Here is a 27,866-nt window from a genome sequence, read left to right as displayed (position 1 = left end):
TCTTATTATTTCCATTGTTTTTATCTGAAAATCAATATACAATATATTTCTTTTCATTTTTCGCAATTCGAAGATGTTACTCCTCTAATTACCTAGAGAAATAAATAGACCTAGTTTATGCTGTTCTTAACAAGAGAAGAAGCATCTCATCTTATTAGACTCTAGTCTCTTCAACCTTTTCACCGCAATATCTAAAACGCGAAGAAAGAAACAAGAAGAAACTCTATGACCGAAGAAACACTCATCGCGAACTCATTCTTCCTACCAACGAAATTCTTTTTCCCATTTCTTTTATTCTTTTTCTGAGACGCGCTATGTAACAAGCATGCTCAGTTTTTAAGAGCACCGGAAATAGTTCTTTCGTACCTTTTTACCATTATTGCAAATACACACAAATACATTTAACGTTGTTTAACGTTCTTTGTATTCTGGTCAGACACGGTCAAAATGTTGTGTAATTTGATTGAAATCAAAGATTGAAAATAAGCTATTGGCGTCCACGTGTCACGAATTCGAAATTGCAATAAACCTTCACCACTGCATGCGTTTATTTCACGCAATATCAGATTTGAATTATATTTACCGATATTAAAAAATTTCGTTTATCATATTTTTATTGTGATTAAATATTGATTTTATGATTCTTTGATTTTGAGCAATTTTTAAATATATGAGCGATAATCGTGAACGCGCGAATCTCATTTTCGATAGAATACCGAACATAGAATGTTTAAAAAATTGCAATTTATTGCGTTTAAAAATTAGCAAAGCAAGAAATATTTTCTTGCTTTTCGTTGATTGAAATAAAATTGAATTTATTCACACTTGTTTTCAAATAATGAATATCGATATTAATGACATATTTATATCTATAAAATATGCATGATTTAATGAAAGATTGATCAAATCAACTGATTTGATTTAAATGAACTAAATCGCTTGATTTTCTTTACACAAAAGAATTCAATTACAGTCTTTTTAAATATAACGACTGTAACTTCGATAATAACCGGTTCTGATCTCGATTCTGTGTTCCTAACCTTTTTTTCTTTCGCCAACATTAATCAAATTAAAATTCCCGCTCGCGATCGGTGAATAGTTTTTAAGCCATGTAAAGTAGTTTAACATATTTTCCTTAGTTTTTAATTATTTCCTTTTTCTTGAATCTAATTTAATTTAACATGGAAAATTAATATTTATCGATTTTACATTGTAAAATATATGAAATGTAGATAATGTTCTACAATAGATATTATATTATATATCTTAAAATTGATAAATCAAATTTTTATATTCTATAATTTTGTTCATGGTGTTTTAAAAAAATACGGTGTTTCAATGGAAAATTGCTATAATTGACACGAATAATAATTATCATAAATTATATTAATAATTATGTTATATAACCAATAAGCACATGAGTGTTACAGCTTTATTTATAACGTGACGAACACTTCTAAATTAGAAAATAATTAACCTCCCGTCAGAATTTTCGATAAAATTCGTATTTATTTCTTAACATTTATGATAGATTCATTAATTTTTTATTTTAATTTTAATTTTCCGCTTGAATACACAATGAAAAGATATTCAAAAGAAGAGAATTAAAACAAAGAACGCATCGTTTGTCACTTGAAATTCATCATTCATACCTGATGTGTTAACCGACGAGAGACCATTGTGCAGTTTGCAGGTTCGTATAAAATAGAATGCTGCATTAACGTTCAGCCAAGCGTGTCCCAAGAGTACTCAGTTAATGGGTTAATTCTTCCAAATTTAAAAGACCCAGTATTTGTAGTAGTAACAGCACAATTAATACACTTTTCGATTATTAACGCCATTAATTTCATTGTCATCTCGTTTTATCACAACTACGCGTGTTTATCACAATGGCGGTGAAACGAGATCTCGAATTAGAAAAGCGCGGTAAAATTACCACAAACTATATTGTACATATATGCGTGCTTTTCAGGAATATCAACATCGATAAAGTCGTGAAATCGGCTTGAGGGTACTGCTACGAAGAAGAGGCACTCAATTCAAGCACTAGTTACATATATTGTGCTAATATAAAAACGGCACTGGCAATTTAGTGCGATTGCTTCCGTTTTCGATAACCATGTGGATCGATTTTCATCATGACTGTGCAATTTTTATTATTCGTAATTTATTTGATACTTATCACCGATTATTTACATAAATGAAAAATATTGTTATGATGTGGTCGTAAAACTACGTGGTAATTATTATATTTTTGAATCTTTCGCGAAAATTTAATACGAAAACGCAATAACTTGTTACACATCACTCACGCTTATTTCTCGCAAAATATGTGATACACTTGATCGACGATCGTTAGCAAATTTGTTAATTTCTATTAAACTGGTGGCGCCTCCTTTGAGTATACTGGAAGAAGTTCAGAATTTCATGAAATAGTAAAAAGGGGGCGTGATGTGGAAAATTTTAGAACCGCTAATAGGTAATCTATAAACAAGTTTGATATTCGGAGATCGTGTGGTCACTAAAGTTTGCGTATTGGTGCTTATCCTAATGAAGGAAGAACAAACGTGATTGTGTGTAAGGATTTAGGCATTTTTATCATGATGTTGTTCGATGTTCTACAAGTAAACGTAAATAAACTATGTTTATCTATCACCATGAAACGCTTTACTTCCATATCGATGCAATGATCAATGCAATACGCCATTTTTCCCGCGCTTTCGAAGTGAATAGAATCGCCATGTTTGTGCAACTAAAAATAAATGACCGGGAAACGTGAAGTATCATTCCTTACTTGTATCTTTCTGTATGTTTCTCGTAGAAGGTGAAGTCGCAGTGTTAGAAGGAAAACCAGAAAAGGAAGAAGTCAGTTATTTTGGTGCTAATTAAGTGACGACGTTCACACGTACACGTGTACATATACAACAATCAGGAATAGTGTCTAATTGGCACGGAAACAACACAGTCATTCTTAATTAGTTAATTTGCGAAGAGGCTCAACAACCGATGCATCGCGACACGCTCGATTATTGCAGGATGCAGTTACTTTTGGTCATCTCGGGATAATCATCCTGTCATTTAGCTATTCCCCGAAATCGGGCCAAATCTGGTGAACGAAGGATTACAATACCGCCTTAACGATAATTCGAACAACTTTTCTTCTCTTCTATGACAAGTTCCTACAGTACGTGACCAAATTTGCGACTATGACTAGCGGACAAAGGAATAAGTCCGTAGTACATCCGGAACAGCGATATGCGTACATGCCTTGTCCGCTTTACGACACTGGTGAGTGATTTTTATCCTGTTTAGAACGCATGCATTGTCTTCTCCGTACATTACACATAAATTCATATTTTTCTGTTCATCAATAACATCTAAAGATTTTAAATAGATTGTAATTTATTATTCATAATTCGTCATTTTTGAAATTTATTATCAATATAATCACTATCATATTTATGGCATTCAAAATTTTATTTTTCTTTTAAGATCGACTAAATAGGAAACTTCGTAGTTTGAATTCATTTTTCACATTGAAAAATTCAAATAAGCGAGGATATATATTGACACGAAAAAGAGGATCTTCAGTTTCTTTCGATATCGTTCTCATAGGTTTCTTATGATTGCTATTCTAGTTACATGTTATTGAATGCAAATAAAGGAAAGGATCACGTATTTTATAAGATTTCTTTGTCGATTCCTGAAAATTGCCAGTTAGAATTCGTAATAAAGGAAATTTATATAATTATATTCTCTGTCGTTTCCATAACGAATAAAGTTTCAGATAGAATCGAACACTTCAACTGGTGGCTTTATTACGAGGTATTTCACTTACTTTGTATCTAAATATCATTCAATTTAAGAAAAGTTGACTATTAAATAAGCTTCTTCTCGAGTTCTTAAAGGATCGTTTATTGTGGCAAAAATGATGATTGGATCTTTTATGTGCGAGAAGTGAAAAAAGAGAGGATAAGAAAAAAATAGAAGATCGAGGAAAAAAGAAAAGTTGATTCATTATTGATTTAACTATTATTGTTGAGTTTTTATATACCATATCTATCGTTATAATCACTAAATAATTCAAACTATCCGAATGGAAAAAAATTTAAATTTTATTTTCAAATGATATAATTTTTACAAGGAAAAAAACGAGAAACTTATGAAATATGGAAAATTTTCCATTATAATACTGTTCAGAATCTCAAAATAGATATTCATAAAATTTATTCATTCAAGAATGATATTTTATTCCGTGATGGTCGTGTCATTGATGTAATTTATAACCCCGCATAAATTAAATGATTATGCCGTGAATTATTATTTTCATCAATATTTATTAAATTGTTTTATTGCATTTTAAGATGTATTTCTATACGCACGACTCATTTGAATAACAAAACTGCGAAGTTTCCTAATTAAGCGCATCCAATCCATGCGATTCCTCTGTGCATCTTCCAAGCGAGATTTTTTCTTTCATTTTTTTTGACTGCACAGCTAAGAACACTTGTTACGTAACTATTAGCATGCAGTTAATTTTTAAAATAAATTGAATTGCATCCATGTTTATGCAAATGTCAAAATTAATTTATGCAATTTATCGGTTTTCAAGTATTTTATAAATTTCAAGTAGTTCAGGTTGCTAATAGGCGATCCATTTTTTTTTTGTATCAAACTTCTTCGCTATACAAGTCGATAGAATAATTTGTAATATGTATAAAAATTCATAATACCAAATCTATATTTTCATATAGATTTATTACACTGCCGCTCAAAGATACCTATTTATAATAACAAATCGATGATTGAATATATATCTATTTATGAGCGACAATGTACGTAACAATCCTTTTCAAAAATTTTATAATTTTACATCTTCGAATTCACAAGTAGTCCCCATAGAGACGAAACTGTTGCATGCAGTAAATCAATTCGCATGCGACCAATTACGTCTGAAAATTAATTATAGCGACGAACAATAACCCCGGATGCTCGTGATCCATCAGCGTAACTCCTGTGTCGTCTGATCGCAAATTTGACCGAAACTTTTGTGTCAGTGACACGACCGCAGAACAGCGACGATATTCAATGTCGAAATACGGGTATTAAAGCTAACCACGTATGATGAACGAGACCCTCGTGTCGAAGTTGGACGACCCTTGAGAGGTTTGGAAGTAAAAGGCGGTGAGATCTTCGCCCCATCTCGTTTATGGTCCTCCAGTCACGTGTTTCAAGTCATTGCAACATTATTAAAAAAAAAATGTTACCGAAAATTTTGATCAAAAAGTATTTTAAAAATGATTAATAATCATTCTCTGATCCAATTTTCTATAACTGGATCATTTTTGATCCAGCGTTTGATTTAGTTGTTGATAATTAAATAAAGAAATTTAGATAAATTTTCATCTGTTAGTGTAGGTTTTGAGTCATCTATCGTAATTCGATGTTGAATGAATTTTAAATGATGATTAAGAATGATTAGTTACAGTTCGCCAAATTTGTTGATAGGTTACACCGGAATGATAGAATAATTATTCCTCGTTGTTCTCTATTCATGGTAATTGTAAAGTCAATTTACTATTCATACAGAATCAGTAAGTTTAACTTAGACCAGATCCAATATGTATATACATTTGATCGATGAATGGTCAGCCGCACAAAGAGTTCTCGTTTCAATCGAGCTCCAAAATTCTTTTGCTCCATAAAATATACATTTATCGCACGCTTTAATTCCATTTATCATCTATCAAATCAATATTTAACGAATCGTAAGATGTATTAAACACAAAGAAAATTGACTAATATACTATTCTCTACTTAATTAAAATATTTTATTTAATATTATCTCATTTTACAATTAAAGTTCCACGTGTTTTTTTTTTATCTTTAAAGTTAAGAAGCTTATATAAACTTTTTACAGATCTAGATCTTTATTTATCCTAGAAAAAAATAATGAAATGCTGGATAGATTATTCAAATTTCTATTAAAATTGTTAAGCTTTCTATATACAAGAGGGCACGAAAAAAAAGGCTTAATCCAATTCAAGTCCGTTCCACGATTAACGAGAATCACAGATGATATTAGAAAATATTGCTGTTTTCAGGTTATCAAGTTGGTAATGTTGAATAATGTCATAGATTAAGGGTATAGGTCGCGCAATTTTAAGTTGTTTTCCCTTCAAGGGGAACAACCACGTACATTTGGCGATGCTTGCGATTTAGAACAATTCGTGCCGCTTCATGTTTCATTCACCGTCCGTTTCATTATGCATCATAGTGGTTAGCGAGGCCACGTGTACCAGGATTAATTGCAATTTCCAACGCCTCGCGACACGCCCGTAATCAACACCGTGACGAATGAAAGCGATTGCGAATATCGGATTTTTTTCTCCTTTTTTCCCTTTTTTTTTTCTTTCTTTTTTTTTTTTTTTTTCGTTTTACTTAAAACGATCGAGCACGGCCATCGACTTTGTCATTTGATTCGTACTTGAATCGCATCCGTGTTGTACGAGGTGTAAAGCTTGTTCGAGGGATCGTGTTGTTGACTTTGATAGGTTTAGGATTATGGCGACAGAGATGTTCACTCATGATTCGATATTTACGCGAGTTTGGAAAATTGTTCTTTCGAGAGATCGAGTATTCGAAAGAAAGTTGATTCGAATGAAGATTTTTTTTTTTTTTTTTAATAGATATTTATCTTCCTCTGGAAGATCGTGAAGTGATGGAATTATTTTTCTTCAAACTTCGCTTGATTGGGATTTAAGGGTCAGTTTTATTAAAACTGCTGCGTGATAAACTTTTCTGTGAGAAATATATATTTTCAAATTGCATATTTTAGTCTACGGTGTAATTAAACCAGTGTTGTAAATCTTCAATATTAATTCGTTGTTGTCTCAATATCTCTGATTAATTGCACAATCATCTATACGGTTTTTAGATGATATTAAAATATTTAAAATGGTAGAACTGTCGCTTATTAGTTTCACATTTCATTTATTTCATGGTTTCTTCTTTTTCCTCGATTAAAATTTGAGCCACCAATCTCTCGAAGTCACGTACAAATCTTCTAAAAGATTCGAGATCTCAACCACCTTTCAATCAAGAGAAACGTTAATTGTCAGGCAGTTTATTCGAACGAGAATCGTAGTCAGATTGCAATCTATTTGGCACATATAAAAGGCAGCCGTGTTTCGTTCGCTTGATAAACAGAAGAGAAACGTGAATCGTCTAATTAAGGAAACTATCGGTTAACCAATGATTATCATTCGATCCAAGCGAACTATTTATCGTATTGGTTTTGCTCAACTCGAACGCAGATTAAACTATTTAAACTATTTATAGGCAAAAGAATTTCGTCGTTTTTCAACGATTTGTCGTCGAATAAATTTAACTAACAAAAAACAGAACATGTTAAATTTTATCGAACATGCGAAACGAATTGATAGAATGTAAAAATGAATATTCGAATACACTTATGATATTTTATAAAAATTAATTCTATAATAATGACGTGATTGAGAAAGAAATTAGAATGCACGTGAAAAATTTATGATATTTTTTTGAGATAATAATTTTACTTATTCTGCGATTTTTCTGAGGAAAAATAATTTTTTGACACGAGTCAAATCAATTTACAAATGTTACAATTTGAGCAAATATTAGATTCGAGATCTAAATAATTTATTCTGCTCGTCTGGATGGAGATTGCTCGTTCAACTAACAATTCGCGTGTTTAATTGTCATTTAAATTTGCAATGATTTCAAATGAATTTAATTCTTTCAAGATCAATAAAATATTCCAAGGCAATTTTTACAACAATTATCATAAAAACATTAGAATCTTATTGGAACAATCGCATTAAAAAATGAGATCGTTCATCTCAAAAATTAAAAGATTCAATCAAGCTTTCTTTTAATTGGCTACATCGTGTACCGTTGTATTTAACATTGTGCATCTCCCAACTATGGCAAAAATAAATAATAAAAGAATGATGAAATAATAAAAAAAATTTGCTGAATCGCGTGTTTGCTGGTTATAAATCGGATTATCGTATAAATCATGTATCGATGGGTGACGGAGAACCAGGCCGAGAAATTCAATTCCATCATGTTGCGTTTCGACGTTTGGTTGAAACGTTTTCAATGTTCGAAGCTGCGAATTCTTCCGGTAAAATAATTCGATTTGAAAAATTTATCATTCAAACAGACGGTGTAACATTGCTCGAGATTTTAGGATTTTCGTAGAAAATCGTGTTTATAGGAAAAGAAGGCTCGCTACGAGATAACACATCAACGAACCACTGTTTCGCGGATGGATAAACAAATCAAAATCTCTCTTTGCGTTTCATAAGCGACGAGATTCTGTGTTACTTTGCGTAAACGCGCGTGTGCGAATTTCCGAGGAGATTGGATTTCGCAAGTTTGAAACGTCTCGTGATAAATGAAAGGTATAGTCGAATAGACGAGGGGATTATCTCTGAATCCGAGATTTTCTGATTTAAGCTATAATCGTGGAAAAAAATAAAAATAAAGAAATCGAACGATGACTATTTTTCTATCGACACGGTTTTCTCGAGGCAATGCCAATTAGAACTGTTAACAATGAGAACTATTATCAAGTTTAGTGTTGATTATTTCAATAAGGAAAGGTCGATGTTAAAAAAAAAAAAGAAAAAGAAGTCGATCACTCGTAATCGTGTCAACGTATTAACATCTAACTGTTAATAGTTTTAATTGACACTATCATGTTGATAGAAGAAACGTCGTCCTTCGATCTCTCAAGTGATCGACCTTTCTTTGACGATCGATTTGTATTCGTAATATTATCAGAAAAAAATTAATATCTGTCAGACAATCTACATTTATCTTTAATTATCCTTTATAACATCAAAATCGTTGTTCCTTTTATCTTCTACCAAGCTCTATTTTTCCAATCCAAATGAAACTGAAAGAGCTTCGTTGTCAATATGCGTCTAATATTATTGTCTATACTTGTTAACACGTTTAATCATCTTCAATTATATCCTTCGCAATCTTTATCCTTCGCTCTTCAGAACGATCGATCTTTCATTCTGAAATGAAAAAAAAAAAAAATATAAATATAAAATCGTAATCCTTCGACTTTTTCTCGCGAAAGAAGAGGCAAGGAAGATAAATAATTTCAGCAGTACGCGAGGCCATCCCCTGAAGAAGCAACGAATTAACCCGCGATTTAAGCGAGGGCCTCGAGGCTTAAGGAAGTCAAGGTTATCTCGACGGAGGATTACACGTCGATTCACACGCGTAGCGGGGTGCAAAAAGAAATTTTGCACGGGGCGCATCAATCGATTTCGATGCAGTCGAGTAGGCTAACTCGACGCCCATGGATGTATGTGGGCTTTCGACGATGTTGGTATTTTCGTGACAAGCCTCGATAGAAGACTTTATTTCGAGAATCGGAGGATCCGAACGTTGCGTGCGATGTTACACGATCTTGATTAAATCTAAAACTTATCTCGATATTTCCACGAGGCATAGATTGCAATTAAAAATTGTCGATCGATGGATAAAGATAGATTTTGAGATATTGCTTTTTTTTTGATCGAGATACATTTAGACAGATCGCTTTAAAAATCGAAATAAATGGTAAATGGATGTTAATAAGTAATCGTCTTTATATTAAATATTTCTGATGGAGTTTTAATTTTCAATGTTCTAAAATTCTCTAAAAAATTTCTTCGTTTTTTTTTTTACATTGCTATCTTTTCAATTGTTGCTCATTATTTTTTCAAGTGACACTTATCTTTTCAAACACGTACTCTGCATATATAGTTTCCTCGATAGTGAAAGGCTAGGAAAACGATACTGGATGTCAGCATATCGTAGTTTTTGATTTATCTCGATAAAATAAATGATCAGGAAAAAAAAAAAAAAAGAAATCGTCACGGTGCAGGCCACGAGACCAGTATTATGCGATATTATAATTAATCCGAGCTATCTAATCGATAAATGTTTAAATATTTAAATGTCAAATCGAAGCTGATGGAATGAATACGAGAGAAAAATCGTTCATAATTGAAATTTTTATGTACGATAAGTCGCATTTTCAAATTTTTACAGATTTTAAATTGAAATTATCGAGTTTTTGTGTAGCTAAATCGTTATATCTTTTGAAACTTATAAATTTTCCGTGGTTTCAAGTTTTGTCGTTTCTCTTACGATATGAAATAAATAATCATTTACAAAACATGTGTAACACATGCTTGAAATAAAGTTAAGCCTTTTATTTGTTAATTTATTACACTTTAGAAGTGTTTCGTATTCGATTACAATGAATTCAAGAAGTACAAAAATCAATAAAAGTAGATTTATCAAATGTTTCTGTATTCTTTTAATTCGTTCTCGATGAATAATTACGTAAAGGGATCTTCTCGCAAATATAGATCAAAATTATAAGCGAATCGTCGAAACAGTCTTTACGATACGTAAAGTTGATTGATATCGAGGTTAATGCTTTTAGCCACGTATCTCCTGTCATTCGTGTACAATGCACAGAATCTTTGCGTTTCGTTGCCAAAAATATGATACTCTTGACCGAGTATGCTAGAAACCCGATTGGGAACCATAATTCTTTTCGATGCTTGAAATGCTGAAGCTCTCTCTGGCTGTGAATGCGGAGTTGTTGATACTTCGAAGGTTTCACGAATCAAAGAATTAGAAAACGAGGAAATGAAATTTTCGACGTAATTAGAAACGTATCTACGCGTATATCATTCCTGATATGATTTTCTAATTATCGTTATTGACACAAATTTTATCAGATCAGTTAATTTAACAATAATAATTTAATAAGTTAACACAAAAATACATCTTTGTATAAATAATAAAAGATTCTAAAAACTCGTAAGAGTTTAGAATTGTGAGAAAATCTTATTTCTTTGATTTCTATTCGCTTCGCGTAACATACATAAATTTTTACTTTACCGAGAATAATACGGTTTACGTAATCGACGAAACCGGAAGTCATCCAGTCCCGGCCATATCTTCAGTAAAACGACAAATGCCAAGCTCGTAATTCGAAGCACCGTCAGCCGCTCTTCTTGCTTTATGACTACTTGTTGAACGAAACAAACGACCGTATCGAAACAATTCTGGATTGCTCTTTTGCTCTTCCCATACAACTTCACCTCTCTCTTGTTGTTGCATTCTTGGCTATGTCCTTGCCGCCATTCGAATTTATGCGCTCGGAGCTAGGAATTTTCCAAAATTGCGTTATTATACGGAGTCTCGCGAAATATCTCGAGGATAACGATTTAGAATAGTTACAACTTTGCCCAAGCTAAATCTCTGATTCTATGTATACTCTCGAAACTCGTATCATCTGGGATGGAAGAAGTAGGAAAAGTTGTTTCTTGTGGATGCCATGTTTCCGCGGATAAATCGAGTAAAGGTTCCTGAAGTACGTTATTCGCCGCATTAATCTTCGAACAATGATTTTCATTTTCTCGAACAATGGGTCGAGTTGAGCCAGTGTGTTGGCTCCACGAACGAGAAGAATCGCTGTCAACGACGCAAATTGAGAACGTTTTTGATAGAAGAAGTTTATCTAGCAGGGAGATGCTTAATCTGGAGGCTGTGTATTGTTTTTTAAACAAAGGATAATTCCTGATTAATTTCCAATTTATTTCATATTGGAAAGGGTTAATTTTGGAAAAGGTGATAGACGCATCCGCGTTGCGGAAATAAGAAATTGGCATTTCGATTGTGGTAGACTCGATCATAAAAGTAGGGCACATGAATTTTTGTTAACTGATTATTAAGAATTAATGCGTCGGTTTGATGAAGATATGATGATCCTCATAGCATTAAGTATTAACGCACCCTTCACACTCGAACTTTTTTCCATTAAATTTTCCGTTGAAACGTTAAAATTGTACGAAGAAAGTTGAACGTTGATTGCACACCAGTGTGCGCTGTTAAAAATCTAATAGCGGAGGCATTAAGCCGAGTTCTCACAACGAGGCAACAACAGGGAGGAATTCCTTATTGATTATTTTTTTTTTTTTGAAAAAGTTGCTCGCCTCTCCGACGTTTCTTTATATTTGTGTTGCCAGTATAATAAAAGTTACCACTTGTCATCTGTTATTTGACAAACATCAAAGAAAAATACAAAATATCTTTTAAGTATATAAAATTACTAGTGGAAATAAATGTGCCAGTTACAAATGTTACATTCCATTACTTTCGTTCCTTTGCGACTTGTTCTACAATTTGAATTTTTATCGGTATCATCTCGGAGGAAATGAGTATCGATATATTCGCCGCTGCAAATTGCCACTATAAATTTGCTCCGAGTTTTAACAAAAATCATACGAAACTTATACGTGAGTTGAACGGATAAAAACGAGAGAGAAGAATTAAATAACGCAGACAAACAGATAGATACGTTTCAAGCAAGTGGCGCTTCCTTCGACAAACAATCGGTTATTTGCCTTCCAACGGTGGGATCGCATCAAACGTTGGAACGAATTTTCAAAAGGGGAGCTTTTATTTTTTCGCGTGGCTCGAAAATAATCGCGCAATCGTAGGAAGAAATATATAAAGTTGGCGATGACGAAGGTCAACTCACTGGAATGCGGATGCGGATTACGCAGGTGGAGGTATTTGCGTTGCAATTTTCCCTCCTTTTTGGCCCGCGGGGGGAGAGAAAGGGTTGAATCCGCGGAGTGGATCGATGCTTGTTTCGCAAGCCATGGCGATATCGATTTGTTTTTATCGCGTTTGTGCCAGTTGTGGGAATAGGAATAGTGGAAATATTGTGGAAACGAATCGAATTTTACGTATTTATTTCGAAGGAAACGTTTGTTTCGATTCGATGATATGTTTAAGAAGATTACGATTAAATTATGTTGAAATATCATGTCTTAAAATAATTTTTTACTGCATAAAATTGTGAATAATAGATTATTAAAAAAAATAATTTACATTTTCTGACGATCTAATACACTGCCTCAGTCCTGAAAAAAAGTTATACAACGCGGGAGGATTCTTCAGGGGAGAAAAAAAGCCTTTTGATTTCCTTTCAATAAAATTTCTTTGATGTTGGTGTATGACATTTCACATCTTACGACTTCTCGAGAAAGAATAATGTTCCTTTCGGTGTAAGAACTATATGGATCGAAGGTGATTAATAACCTAAGAAGTATCCATCGTACTTTTGATCCAAAAGTTTCACAAAGTTCCCGATATAAAACCATACTTTTTTAAACTTTCTTATTTTTGAAAAGTCGCGATACAAGTTTCAGAAGATTTCTAAATATATCTAGTTGTACAAATATCCGATATAAATTACAGATTAAGTTTTAAATCGAATAATGAAAACTCGATTTTCTATGTTATATAATTTCGAAATATCCAAAAAATTATTAATTAAAATTTTGAGAATATTTCTTTACAAAATTCTTTGGAATATTCATTTTTAAGAATCTCTTAAATCTTCAACAACAAGTTCATTGATCAGAGAGAATATTCAGAATTACTATTATAAAATGACTCGAATATCTTTTCGAAAATATTTTTCAAGCATTGAATCATATTTCCAATCGAAAGATTTAAATTTGTTCCGACATGAAAATATATTTTGACAGAAGAAACGTTGCTTCGGTGTTTCTTCTTCTTCTTCTTCTTCTTCGTTATTTTATTTTTCTTCGATTGTCAATATTTCTTAAAGATTCTTACAACGATTTCGTAAAAATTATTTTTCGTGCCATTTTATTCGAGGATATATATCTTTCGTAAAAATTTGGCGTTTGAATTTATTCCGACAAAGTATTCAACATATCACCGTTTTACTATGGAACGTGTTATTTGTAACACGCGTGAAACACTCGAGCGTGTGTAAAACGGGTAAAGCCAATGAATACTTGAACTTCAGTTTCGTGACAGTTGACGTTATCGATGATCACGTCACGAGCAATTCTTTGTTTGCAAAGTCAGCTTTGCATTTGGTGTTAAATAATTCATCGGAAATAAAAATAATTCGATTATTTCTTACCTTACCTATTGAATTAAGGAACAAAGGAAAAAAAATTAAACGAAAGAGAAAATTTGATAATTATTAGGAATATATCAAAAATTTTCGAAATAATAATAATAAATTTTCGAATTACGAAACGAAAGGTTAAATATTGTTTTCAAAATTAAGGAGAGAGAAATTATTTTTTAAGAAATTATGCAATTTTATATAAATATAATAAAATCACTTGGAAGAAATTATGTAAATTTTGTACCACAAAAAAGTATGCATAAAGATCATAAATCGTGTGACGTGATAATAACGTAAGATTGCTTGAAAGATCAAGAAAGAGTAATTGGAGATAAAAATTGAAATTATATGCCAATGCGCGCGTATCGCGAGATGTGAGCAATAATTATAAATTATTTGAATAAAAAAGAAAAAGAGAAAAGGAAGGGAAAAAAAAAACACGATATCGCAGTGGAAGTTCATCGACCTTGCTAAAACGGTCTCACGTGACGAAATCAGCAAACGATAAATCGCGTACTTGAACTCCACGGTTCAAGTTTAATGCTCTTGTTCTATTTTCGCGTGGATTCCTTAGCAGAATGTCGAGCACCGCGAGATTAAAGGAAGTTGTGTAGGTTTTAAAACTGCTTAAGACCGTGTTTCCGCAGGGATAACTTCTTGTCGAGAAACGCATTCGTGAATTTTCGATGAAATCGATTTTAACCGAGAACTTTATTAAATGAGCGTATTTCTATTAAAATATACAGGGAAGATTATAAGGGAAAGTTTGATAAACTTTTTAATTTTTATATAAAAAAATAATTTTGAAGTTAGACTTGAACCGTTTCCCTGTATATTTAAATAGCTAAAATGATCACTTGTTAAATTTTTCACTTTTATGAGATCATATATTTTAAATGTTATGAGATAAATATACAAAATATACTTATTTTTTTCCTATTGTTTTCATATGCGAATATATAAAATCGTCGTAAAATTTTGTCCATGTGTAATTTTGTTAAATAAAAAAACGAAACTTCAAGTTTATTTTACATTAAACAATTTTTAGTCTGATAATCATTCGAAATTGATCAATTTTATTTCATTTTATTTTTAACGATAAGTTTCGGCCAAGAAAGGAATTCTGTTTATTAAAGATTAAAAATAACTTTGTATCAAAACATGTTACACGTTTACACATACACGACTTTGATGAACTTTGACACCGTTTGATTTATAACCATCGTACCATAGTTGCCCGATGCAAACGTAACTTTAGCGGCCGTTCAAAGCGGATAGAAATATTATTGGCCCCGAATCGACTTCCCCCTAACGATGGCAAAAGTGTACAAGGAAAGAAACTTTATATCTGAGATATACGCCCTCGGCAGAAGTTTTGGCCTGGACAAAAAGACACTCCTCAAATTCAATTCCTCGAGAGACGAAATGGGCCGAGTTTGCGGGGAAGGTTTCGAGCGAAAAGTATGGAACAGCCGCCATTAAAAAGATTAACGGATTCTCGTTTCGATAAGCCTTTGGATCAAGGTCGAGGATCGATCGCCGTGCGAGATCGACAACCGATTCCACCGATTTTCACGAACTAATGCCACGAACTGCCCTCCCTCGCTGGCCACCTTGAAGTATTCATAGTTTCTGTCGTACAGCCAACATGTTAGTATGCACGATAACTTTAGTCTCGTGACGAATTCTAAGAATATGTTTCGTCGATGCATGTGAGACAATATCCGGTTACTCATTTCTTTTCTTGGGGGAAAGTTGATTTCTCTCGCTCTTTTTATTTCTCCGGTATTTTGTGTATTTTTTAAATTGGAATATTCTCGTTTGAAGAATAATTCGTTGATTTAATTGATTATTCCGTTGAAAATAATTTAAATTTAATCAATCACTCGCACGAGCTTTCTCGAAAAAAGTTATTTTTATCCCTTTGTCATATATTTCTTTGGTATAATTTGATAGAATAATTGCAGCATAGTTTGCGTGAATTATTTCGTGAGCAAAGTGAACGGGGCAGTGAAATACGAAATGGAAAACTGCAAAAAACGCAAAAGCGCGTCCATCACCGTACCGTTAATTACAAATAAGGGCGTTGCTCGTTAGAAACTCGCAGTGGAATAAGCCAGTAGTCGGGCTAGTAGCGTGAGTCGGCATTTCTCCGCCGAGAAAGATGATACTCTGGTGTCTGTGAATGGAACTAATCAGACAGTAACGATTATGAAATTTCTCATTTTTCTTTTGAATATTCCCTTCTCTTTTACCCCACATTCATGTGGAAACTGTATCGTTCATTTACATAGCAGGAGAAAAGATTCTTTTCAAGCCATATTGCCTGCACTTTTGGCGAAAAATTTTAAAGTGCAAGGTGTATCGTAATTAATGGTAAATATTTAAATAATTCAACGTCTGATAAAATGATGAATTATTGGTTACAAGAAAATAAAAAAATATCGTTTTTCTTCAAACCAATAATTTATGAGTTATATCATTGTATTTGTATAGCAATATGGTTGATCTTGTTTACGAGACGTAGTTAGATTTACGTTTTGTCATTCATTCGTCTGTGATTGCTGTGAGAAAGTATCGACAAAAATATATATATATATATCCCTTGTAAAAATAATTTAAGAATTTGAAGAGAAGAATCGCAAAGAAACGAATCTGTATCATTGTTGGCTCATGTGCTTTCCGATCCGTGAATCAAGATTCGAAGATGGACAAGAGAAACGGTGCCAAAAGTGCGATGAACGCGATTTTTGGCGCGATCGACGACGAAATTCCACTCTTTTATTCCCGGCTGGATTACACACGATGCTCTGAATTATGGCGACGTTCCATCGTCGTAAATCTCGACAAAGGGAATGAATTTCGATTATTTGTAAACCAGTAAATCCGTGAAATTTCCACGTTAACGAAGATGAATTCGTCGTAGAATTGTCATTGGAAATACGAGGGTTCGTTGCTTAATGTTTTGCAAACTGGTAGAATTTTAAACAGTTGCCAATATTTCTTCTTGTTACGTCTGTGTTTCGCCTTTCGAATAATTGGATTTATGTGAAACACTTGTTGATCCACTTCTGTTCTACAAATACGATGGTAACGTAGTTTTGATAGAATTAAACGCGGAATCAATCGGATAACGTAATATCTGTAATAATGCTACCAATCTCTCTAGGATTTTGAACTAGTATTTTGATTAAATGTTTCGAATTGTGTATCAAAATCGATATTTTGATGTTACGATCAAAAATTCACTTCGATATTCGATCAACAATTTTCCTCTTTGTAAAAATTGAACTGGATTGAATATAAATAAAAATTATTTTTTACGCCATGATTCTCACTCCACTTCAATGAAACAAATTTTAAAGTTTATTTAAAATTTTCCCGTGTTTCTCAACCAATAATCGTTCGTTTCAAATTTTTTTCATTTTCAACAAAATTTTACGCGATTCTAACCACGTGAAATTTTATAAATGACCGGCGATTGGTATATCAGCAGGAATTGCAACTGTATTATATATAAACTTTGCCACGTTTCTTCGATGAAAAAAAATTATTACCATTTCGCGTGATTGTTTTGATCCTTGGTAGCGGTTTGAAACAAGGGAAACCTTCGATAAAAATCCTTCAACTTTTTCCTCGACAACGATAAATACGCTCTAATAATATTCGCGAGACAAGCTTAGTTAATTTCTTGCAATTGGCACCGGTCCAAAAAAAAATTGTTTTCGAGTAGCCAAACTTTCGAGTGTACTTTTTGCGCATTGGTAACGCTAAATAAAATTACAAAAAAGTTATGTAATATTTTTTTTTAACGTTCCCCAACGTTTAATATCCCCATCAATTTTTACTTAAGATTCATTCGCAATAGAATTTTCGATAAAAAAAATTATACGCTTTTATATCAAGAAACCTGCGAACAAGCTCAATTATTCGCATACATATATGCGCCGCGACATTTCGAAGGGAAGCAGTGCCAACCAGTTGGTCGAAAGCGGTTCGAACACCGATATCTCTCTACGATCGTAAATCCGCAAATATTTTACAACTCGTGAAAAATATCTTTATGCCTTCTTGCATTTACCCGTCTGCGTATCGTAAAATTCCCACCACTGTTCTGCAGACCGTCAAAATAAACTATTAAACAACGTATATCGATAAATCACGAGCAGTGCTATGTATTCTCGCACTTACGATTCGATGCCAATTGATAATCGAGAAAGTATCGAGCATTTCATCTCACGATTTCGATATCACGAGACATCGTTTCCCGTTTCTTCTCGCCGAAATCGGAATCCAAATTATATGATAATTTCAACATCCATCTGAAAAATCATTTCATTTGAACAACAATACCCGAGACAATCGTTTGACGATTTCGAATAATTTCGTAACAAACTTACTTAAACCTTAGCCTCTTTTGTTTTCCATTTCATGGCTAATATGACTAATCACCGCTGCTGGCACACGATTGCAATAAATTTCACGATCGTAAAACCGATCGTTCGCACTTCACCGCAGCCATTAAAGGCCGATCTAAAATCCACTCACACGCACGCACACACACACGTGCCTGCCCTCGTCCTATCGGCAAAGTGGCGCGAAAGAAGCACCAGGCCAGTGTTAGAAGAGCGGTCGGTGGTGCGGGCAGACGTCATCGGGCCTCTGGTCAGCGTCGCGACGCCTCGTGCACGGTCAGTGCTGGGCTGTCGGTCGCGTGGCGAACCTATCCTCGAGGACACGTTTCCGCTTTGGATTCAGATCGATCCATCCCACGTGCGTAACACGGAGCAGGAGGAGGAGGAAGAATCATCGTGCGACCGGAGATAACGCTATCCTCGCCGACAAAGGCCTTGACGTTGCACCAACCGCACCACCACCCCCGTCCACATCGCCCCGTGAATATTTCAATAGCGTATCGATCTAGCGCATTACGTGTGGAATCCACACGTGTGTATGTAATCGCGAATTCGCTTCTTTGTGCGATCATCACTCGGTGTTTGCCTCGGCCCAACTCGGTTTAACTTAACGCGTCGCATTTCAACCACGCAACGGGCTAATCACCACCAGGTACCACCTTTGCCAGGACACCAACCGTCGGTGATTACTCGCGAGATCCATCGATCCACCCGCTCTCTCTCTCTTTCTGTGTTGTCTCTAATATATTCTACACATGCATCGTGTGTATTTCTTGTTGTCAATATTTGTGAATTGTGGAATTATATATATATAGATTTTGAAACGTGGACGTAGTTGATGGTGCATACCTCGTCTCGTATGAACGTTTTCGTATTGCTCTCTCTTTCTCTTTGTTTCCCCTGTAGATTGTGGCAGAATAAAGTACCTTAGCCAATCAACCCTTCCTCTTTGTAATTTCCACTCTTGAAATACTCGTCCAGGAATACACGTTGATCGTTTTTTTTAACTATCGTTCGATTAAATTATTTGTTTTTTGGTGGTAACAAAGTGTCGGTGTCCAAAGAGTGTGAATATTTCGAAGTAAAATTCTTGGGAGTGTGTTGTCAAGATTCATTTTTTTTTCTTTTTTTTTTGTAATGGATACCGTGTTGAGAATGAATGTTAATCAATCGAGAAAAATACTCTCGAGAGTTTCACTTTGAAATTCGCCCCCTTAATTTTTCTCACGCTTCGCTCTGTATTTTTGAATAGACGTAGTGTATATATGAACCAACCAGTTTTAACTAATCTCGATCCTTATAACGTTATCGTTCTTCCGCAGTTGAATAACCGATAATTGTTCGCTTGCTGTTCGCTTTCCATGTTGAGAAAGTCTCCAATTTGCGCGCAAGGTTCGGTGCTTTTCCTCGACAGACGAACGAAAGTAACCAAAGGTAGCTCTTTATCCCCTAATCACGATCGAACAACTTCGCGTTTTTTTCTCTCTTTCTCTGAGAAAGCGAAGCGTTAAATAACTCCAAGTCACGATCCTCCTTTTAACTTTCGATTCCTCCACGTAGAAGATACGGTTCGCTTTGAGCCGATTATCGGTCGTGCAAGTTCTCTAGCCAGGCATCGTAACTAGCGAAACATCGTTCAGTTTTAGAGAGCCAACACAGAGAATTATCGCTTAAAGTTTCAGGAAGATGTATTATGTTCCATTCGAATGGAACTTCGTCCTGTCTTCTTCGATCGTTAAATTCGGAGATCAAGCGTAGACGACGTTACATTCAAACGACGTATCTTCTTTCGAAAGAAGAAGATATACGAAATACGTACTAGCTACGTAATCTAGTATGTCAAAGACGTTTCATCCGATGGAGCGCAAGGAATTCACGTTTCTCGAAGAGAGATGCGGCTAGTGTCTTATTCGCGTGAGGGAAGATCGCTAGGGAGAACTGGTAACTTTTCTTCTCTTGGAAAATCGTGGCGACACGGGCGAGGATCTAAGGCTCTTTAGGGAAATTCAAATTTTCTATTTTTTCTTTTTTTTTTTTTTTTTGAAAATGATATACGTGGAAATAGTTATTTCGTAAGGATTGTTCGTATATTCGTTAGAGTGTCGCAATAATCCGTATATAACGTTCAATTGTAAAATCGATCCATCAATTTTATTTTATCCACGTCGAGATCATTGAAGAATACTTTTGAATGTTTCAAAATGTTTTCACGTTGGATCGTTTAAATTTTCTCGTGTGTGTGTCATCATACGCTTCGATAATTATAATAAACCATGAAATTAAAAAATCACGTTACGAGATCCATATCGGAAAATAAACTCATCGTTTTTGAAAACTTTCGATCAATTCCAAACGATCCACTAATATTATCCAAACCTTTCTTATTACCACCTTTCTTAACCGACATTTCTCGGACGTTGGAGGCAGGTTGACTGCAGTCGATGTTCCAGGTCGAGTCTCAGGCCTATCGAGGCCTCGAAAAGGCTCTGCGCCGTAAACGCTGTCGTGACAAGACAGTCCTTGCGGCTGCGGCAGATCAATCGAGAGGCTCGACTATTAAAGTCGGTGTCGCTGTGTCGGGCGAACAGTCCTCCCCTGGCGTGGAGGGCACGTTTCGCGTCGGCTGTGGCCTCCATCGTAGTCGCTGCTCACGGCTCATGCCTTCTCCGTACTCGGGAAATCCGCGCGAGATCATCGTTTCGACGCGCAACAGTTACGAATCGAATCGTTTCAAATAAATAATTGGTAAATCTGGTAAATAAATAACTAAGTTCGAGACTGGAATTTCGAATGGTAGAATTTAATTAAGGGAAATTTCGTCGAACAATTGAGTGCTGTTGTCGTTACGAGTATGTAATGATGATGACGAGCGAGTGAAGAAGAATCGAGGGGTTGTTTCTTCGTTTCCTCGAGAAAAGAATTTCACGAGGGTTGTTTCGTTCCTCCTAACCGTACAAGAATGAAAGATTGAAGAGAATTGGGAAAAGGGGTTGTTTCCACGCAAACACGCGTCGATGGGAGGAAATTTCAAGAAAGTTTTCGAAGCGATTAGATCGTTCTTTATTAAAACGACGTACCTATGATCCTTGCGTGACACGCGATCCATCATTTCTCGAGGTGTAATTATAATTCTAGACCTTGAGGTTTCTGGCGAGCTAAATCGAGCATAGATCGTCTTCACAGGCTGGCTCGACCAACATCATAAATCGTTATGTTTCTCCGATGATCTCATTCCGCATCTTTTTTCGCGTACTTAAACGGATACTTGGACGACATAGAGAGAAACGTAAGATTCACGCGGAAACGCGATGGTAACTCGCCAAGACGGAGATCGAGAAATTCTAGTTATCTCGGAGCTGGCCAAGCGACGGTAGGGCTTGGGATTGATCAAAGTGGTGTGTACAATCACAGCCGCGTCTTTCTTCCGATTCGGATAAAACTCGGAAATTCGTTCACCTCGAAGGAAAATCAGTTATCTAATTACGTGGTACGAGATGATAATTTCAAAGGAGAAATAAAGTGGCGCGGAAATGAAAATCTTACGATTGGCTAGACGTTGTCGCGGCAATAATCTTATTTTAAAAACTGTTGTTCGATAGAAAGAAATATTAAGAAAGGAATATTAATCTTCCGATCCCCCCCCCCCTCCCCCAAGATCCTTAGACAAATGATGAAAGTCAAGGATGCATCAGGTTAAGTTCTGCTCCTCCTCGAAAATTCGTTCCCTTCCCGACGAATATTTTTCCCGGGGACAAAGTGACGAGGTTGTACACATTCGAATCACGAGTGTAATCCCCGAGAGCGGCCGTTCCCCGCGACGCGGATGTCACGAATGAGACCGAAATTCGAGAAATTATCGATGAGAGGACGAATTTGCCCCCGCGCGGGAACTGGATCGACGAAAGAAACGCGGAGAGCGAAAAAAAAGAATCGCGAGAAAGAAGAGACGCTTGGTTGCGAGCGTAGGGAAGCTGCCTAGGGACGCTTTCGTGATCGTCGAGCACCACCACCACCGGCGCTGCTTCTTCCACTCGTTGTAAAAAAAAAACTTGACCAAAAAATACCACCCTTGGGCTTGAAAACATCATTGAGATCATCACACCACTCGCCTTATACCTAAAAAAAAAAAAAAAAAAAAAACAGAAAGAAAAAAATCGAGTTATCGATTTAAAGAGAATTAAACGAACATCGATTAACACGAAAGAATCGGCAAAGAAAATCGAAAAAGAATCGCGTTCTCCTCACACATACGATTCTCTCGCCCGTCACACACACCGCCTTCTCTCAGCCAATCATGAATCTTATGTTCCGCAAGAACTTCAGCGAGAAGGGATTCGGTGGTGGTGGAGGAGGAGGAGGTGGAGGAGGAGGCGGACTGGAGAGCCGGTCGGTCCTCGGCACCGCTTACGGGCCGGCCACTTTGGGGTACACGGGGACTCGGTTCGGCGTGGTGCGCGGCGCCGGCCACTCGGCCGTCGGGGCGCGCGCACCGATACGGCGGAGCAGAGAGTTCGGCTACTTCCCCTCGATGGCCGATCACGAGCACCAGGGGTTCGGATACCGGACTCACCTGTTTCTCACCCCACCGACAGGCGGTGCCCTCGGCTCGCCACCGGAGGAACCGACCGAGAGGCTGGGCCCTCCTCCCAGGAAGAATTCTGGGCCCCACGTGATAAAGTGGGGTGGAGGGGGTGGAGGAGGGCAGGGATCGGGACAGGGAGCCGGAGGACAGGCGAGGAGGAAACAGGCTTCGCAGCAGAAAGAACCTTCGGAACCCTCCACCCCGACTGCTTCGAGACAGGTAAGGAGAGAGGGGATATTTTTTTTTTTTTTTAGTTTTGTTTTGACGTTGTAAATTTTTCAACCTTTAATCTTAATCAACGAAAAGAATTTAAAATGAAACGTATGGTCATCCGTAAGGATTTTAGAACGTCGATCAAATATTTAAATCGAATTTGTTGTAAATGGAAAAGAAGGTCATTTCAAGATCGTTCGACTAACGGTAAAATAATAGCGATAACTTTTTGATTTTACCGTTCTCCAAAATGGCGGGGTTAATCTTGGTCGCCGCGTTACGTTTCGATCGGAGAGATTGATGCCAAACGTGTGGTCGTTCGCTCGTGTCTAATCAAATACTTCGGTTCAGGTGTCGGGAATGTAGGTTAAATTTAATCAGCCCCCTTCTCTTATCCGGCAAACTACCACACAAGCAACCAAAGACCCGTGGCAATCGAAGAAACCCAATTCCCGATCAATGGGAGCCACTTCGAGCGTCGACAATTCTACCGCTGAGCAGACCTTTCAGAAGGCGTGTATCAACCTGTTCGATCCGTCCAATGGAGAAAACATTGACCAACGAGTAGGATCGAACAAAATTGACGCGTCGCGGAGAATCCCGAATCCTTACAAAACGAATGCACCGAGGAGAATCGTAAATCTTGTTTCGAACGATACGCAATCGAATGATAAATCGGGGACACGATACGTTATCGTGCTCGATTGAAGCTTGTTGCTTATCTGATCGTATTACATAGAAGGAAACGCCGTGAATATCAGCTTTTTTTTTCATTGATTTCGATGAGTTTGAAGTATGTTTGAGATTGTACTTTTGTTTAGTACAACTAACTGTCAACATCGATAGATAACAACTTACGAGCATTTTTTTAAATTGTTCATTGATTCAGCCAGATAAAAATCAATGAATCCAAATCGATACAATTCCAATAATTATAAAAATGAAAAACACTCTAATTCAAAAACTAAGATCGATCATCATCAATTGTACGTACATGTACTTACTATTAAAAAGTATTAACTCTTGATGTCGTTAACGATAATTTCAAGCTCATTGAAAAATGAAGAAATAAAATGGGAATAGTGTTCCTTTTTCTTATTTTCCCAAAACTTCGTCGCGAAACTTTGTAACGTTGTAACTAAGTATCGACGAGTAGCCGGCCGGACACTCGTGACGATATTTCAAGGGGAAGTACACGCTTTGGGCTGGATGCACATGTAGATAGGCGCAGTTAGGGCGCATACGGGATAGTTTCGCGACCAGTTGGAATTATGGAGGAAACGAGGGGCCGTACCCTACGTACACGGCATAAACTTACACCTACGCTCTATCCTCCTGGTCGACACGCAAACTCACTATCTTATTGCACGCCAAGGCGGATCTCGCGAGGTACCATAAATTTCCTGTGAGCCGGTCGACTCTGTTCGATATCCTGCGCGCTCATTGCGCTCGTTCCACGCCTCGAATCGGACCTCAATTCCCCAATGAATCGTTGCGATGGTTACTTGTCGAAATGGATCCTTTTTTCTTTTTTTTTTTTTCTAAGACTGTTGAAAGAACGTTTGAAAGATTGTTGCGATATTGATTGTAAGAAGAAAGAAGTGAATCCGGGGAACCGTCTGTAAAAAGAAAGTCAACAATTTTTATTACTTGTTTTTTATAATTTGCATTTGTCATTTCATTCGAATGAAGATAGTTTTCAATATTATTTGAAGAATCAAAATTGGGAAAGGAAAAATAATCATGTGTATAAATTTTTGTGCATTGAAGTTTGTCCAAGTCTGTATAATTTTAAAGTTGATCGTTTAAAATATAGTTATTAAATTGAATGATCAGAAAACATGCTCGCATAATCGGTTAATTAAAACAGAAATCACTGTTTTTTCTATATGTTAAAATAAAGAAAAAAATAAACGAAAGCTTCATAAATTAAGACAAGTTCTAGTTGAAGGCAGATTTTCATTGACGAACGATAGCGCGTTAAGATTTTACGAACGCAGTCGGAAAAATTTCAAAATTCTCGATTGTTAATTCACCCTTGTGGAACGTAAAGTGGCTCACCGTCCGTTAGGCAGACTTTTCAACGTCTTCGATGGAACAGAGTCGAAACGCGTACAAACGGTATAACATTCGGCTCGGTTTCCTGAATGCAAATGTATCCGCTACGTCGATGCCTTCTTTCGAAACATGAAACATAGCCAGCGTGACGAAATGGTTTTTACGTGCCGATAAAAATTTATCTGAATATCATACTTTTTTTTTTTTTTTTTTGCATTAATTCATTTCATTTATATTCTCTACTTTTCCCAAAATTTTGTAAAAATATCCCAGAGATTCCAATAGAAGAGAGATATTTTTAAACAAATAAATTCTGAAATGAAAATATTTTGTGCAATGAAAATTTCGTATTTTGCCTTTAAATGAAAAGATGTAACGGGTTGGAATCGTTATACCTTAGAATCGATGGGAATTAATGGAAATCCCGATGGAAAAAACTACGATTTACCTTTATTCCTCTTAGCTTCTCGGCTCGAGCGGAAGAAAATTTGTAGTCTTCGCGTAGGTTCGATCAATACCTCGACCTCGATCTTGAACTTTAATTATACATCCTGTGTTTCAACTGCGTGGTTCATTGTTACGAAATAATTTCAATCACCAATGCGCCACGTGCGCCAAAAAACATTTGGGCCAGATCGTTTTATTATAATTTGAATGGAAACACTCCACTCTGCGTTATTGTCATTGTTTAATAAAACGGAAAAAAATTTAACGATTAAAATTGCCGTACTTACTAAATTCTTATCCTATCCTATTAATTAATAATACAAGGCATTAATGATTATTAATTAATAATAAACGAGACCTTGATATTCTCTCGATACTACTTCAAGTATTATGAATCATTCCAGATTACTATAGATCCACACGAGCCTTCTCTAGATAAGGATAGTCAGTCTATAGATAGAAAAAAAATAGAGTTAGGTGTGTACATGAAATATCGTTCTTCGATCAAATTTTGCCTCGTTGTTAATCGCACCATCAACTGAAATTAAGAAACTGTGAAAGTTGTACGCGAAAATTTATCGAATTCAAAAAATTTTTGACTGCATCAGCCGTTTAAAAAAGAGCATATATAAAATCATAGAAAAATTACTTTCACTTAAAATTTATATATATACACCAACCTAATAAAAAAAAAAAAAAGAGAAGAGAACTATCCGCCATAGTTCACTTAAAATTTTTAAACGTTCCATAAAAGAAACTTCGTGAAGTATAAAACAGTACTCGGCACAGTGTGTATAACCTTATCTCGCAACCCTTAACCTTTTTCCATTCAACTCGTTCTCGTTCGATTGTACTTAATATCGGGCAAAAGTGCATTTCTCCCTTTTGGACGAAAATGTCGCGCTCTAAACCAAAATGCCGAGACGAGATGGTTTCTTCATAAATCACGGCTAAGCTGGCCGTCGAATGACTGGAAAAGAAAATCGTGTTAACCTACATTGCGAGACGACTTCAACGTTCACTTGTTACTCGGGGGTGCCGTTCCGTGGATACGCGTCTGTTAAAAATGCAACAGAACCGAGCTCAACGTGTAAACACTATGCTACGATTGGCAATGATGTTGGCTTGGCCCGTGTGTGTTTCGACTCGATCATCGGCTATAAATGAAAGAATTATTACGTTTAATTGATCGGTTGAAAGAAATGAGAAAATGTTAAATGTTAACAAAATTTTTAAGGTTGTGTAGTGCGAGTCTGATCTTCAAATGATTTTTTTTTTTGTTTTTTAGATATGAGGTAGTGTCGTGATAAAAAAATTAAAAGAAATACGTACGTTGTGATATCAAAGTTGTATAAATTAAAATAAGAAGTTTGTTTTCAACCAGTCTACACTTCAAACACTCCGTCTATTTCGTCCAAATGCAACATCTGAAAGGATAGAAGTATACTTGAAGAATCACGATGATATGAAAAATCGGGTCAACAACTATTGTTTTACCTTTTAATTATAAGTGGAATCCAATCTTTCATTTGAATATTGAGAATGATCATTCAAATATGATAGGTATTATTTCAATTAAACACGAAATAAAAATATAAAAATATTCATCCATTTGATGGAAATATTTTTCTCTTCGATTGAAGCTTGCGTCTATTTTAAAAAACAAGAAGCCCCCTATTTTGTCTGCACAACTCGTGGAAACTTTCTTCGGTACTAGACGGGCCAATTTGTATGAATTGTACGTGTATACACGAGTTTGTGTCAGGTCACCAGAGTTAATCATCCGGAATTGTATGGCGTTTATAGGTTTCCTTCAGCGGTAACCGAGCGTCTGGCGCATACACGCCCCTGGTGGTTTCCGGAAACAGCCCTCCACGTGGCGAACCAATCTCCCTGGCTACCTTGGACCGCGACTGTTTCATCATTCCCCTCGCATCTCTCGAACGTTTTTTACCAGCGGGAGTACCGGTATGTTAAGCAAATTTATACGCAATTCGACGCATCGAACAATATTCGTTCGTTGTGTTTGATTTTTTTTTTTTTTCTTTACTTTTTATGCTTTGAACATGTTCATTTATAAATTCAAGATGATTTGATTTTAATAATATAATATATCACAATGAATGCC

The 27,866-nt window shown here is 35.7% G+C and overlaps 2 protein-coding genes and 1 long non-coding RNA gene across 11 annotated transcripts in view; 1 reads left to right on the top strand and 2 right to left on the bottom strand.

Moving 5' to 3' along the window:
* The window catches only part of LBR (lamin B receptor), a 47,697-nt gene extending 45,723 nt beyond the window's left edge, over positions 1-1,974 (bottom strand). The window contains exon 1 of the mRNA XM_086904488.1: positions 1,653-1,974. The gene's annotated coding sequence lies outside the window, so the exon portion shown is untranslated. The remainder of the gene's footprint in view (positions 1-1,652) is intronic.
* A 354-nt stretch (positions 1,975-2,328) lies between these two features.
* LOC100870116 (uncharacterized) overlaps positions 2,329-27,866 on the top strand; it is a 29,319-nt gene continuing 3,781 nt past the window's right edge. Inside the window, exons 1-4 of one of the 5 annotated variants that reach the window (XM_086904495.1) lie at positions 2,329-2,725; positions 2,822-3,288; positions 23,031-23,239; positions 27,545-27,706. In XM_086904495.1, coding sequence (XP_086760621.1) covers positions 3,207-3,288; positions 23,031-23,239; positions 27,545-27,706 — 453 coding nt within the window. In that variant the 5' untranslated portion in view covers positions 2,329-2,725; positions 2,822-3,206. Of the gene's footprint in view, positions 2,726-2,821; positions 3,289-18,646; positions 23,240-27,544; positions 27,707-27,866 lie in introns of those variants that run through there. The other 4 variants (XM_086904492.1, XM_086904493.1, XM_086904494.1 and 1 more) reach the window with 4 other exon arrangements.
* Positions 8,904-27,532, bottom strand: LOC147658182 (uncharacterized). 5 transcript variants are annotated; one of them, XR_015291025.1, is made up of 5 exons: positions 27,236-27,532; positions 27,071-27,165; positions 25,740-26,895; positions 24,552-25,604; positions 8,904-9,071 (listed from the first exon to the last, which is right to left on the bottom strand). It is a non-coding gene; the product is annotated as an uncharacterized LOC147658182 (long non-coding RNA). The 5 variants fall into 5 exon arrangements; XR_015291027.1 differs by lacking the exon at positions 8,904-9,071 and having other exon boundaries at positions 24,314-24,852; positions 25,295-25,604; XR_015291026.1 differs by lacking the exon at positions 8,904-9,071 and having other exon boundaries at positions 24,314-25,604; positions 25,740-25,961; positions 26,026-26,895.

The sequence above is a fragment of the Apis florea genome, unplaced genomic scaffold, assembly GCF_048593485.1.
Source record: "Apis florea isolate Af1SG1 unplaced genomic scaffold, ASM4859348v1 contig_2350_pilon, whole genome shotgun sequence".
NCBI lineage: Eukaryota > Metazoa > Arthropoda > Insecta > Hymenoptera > Apidae > Apis > Apis florea.
This window is presented reverse-complemented; position numbering and strand designations above follow the sequence as displayed.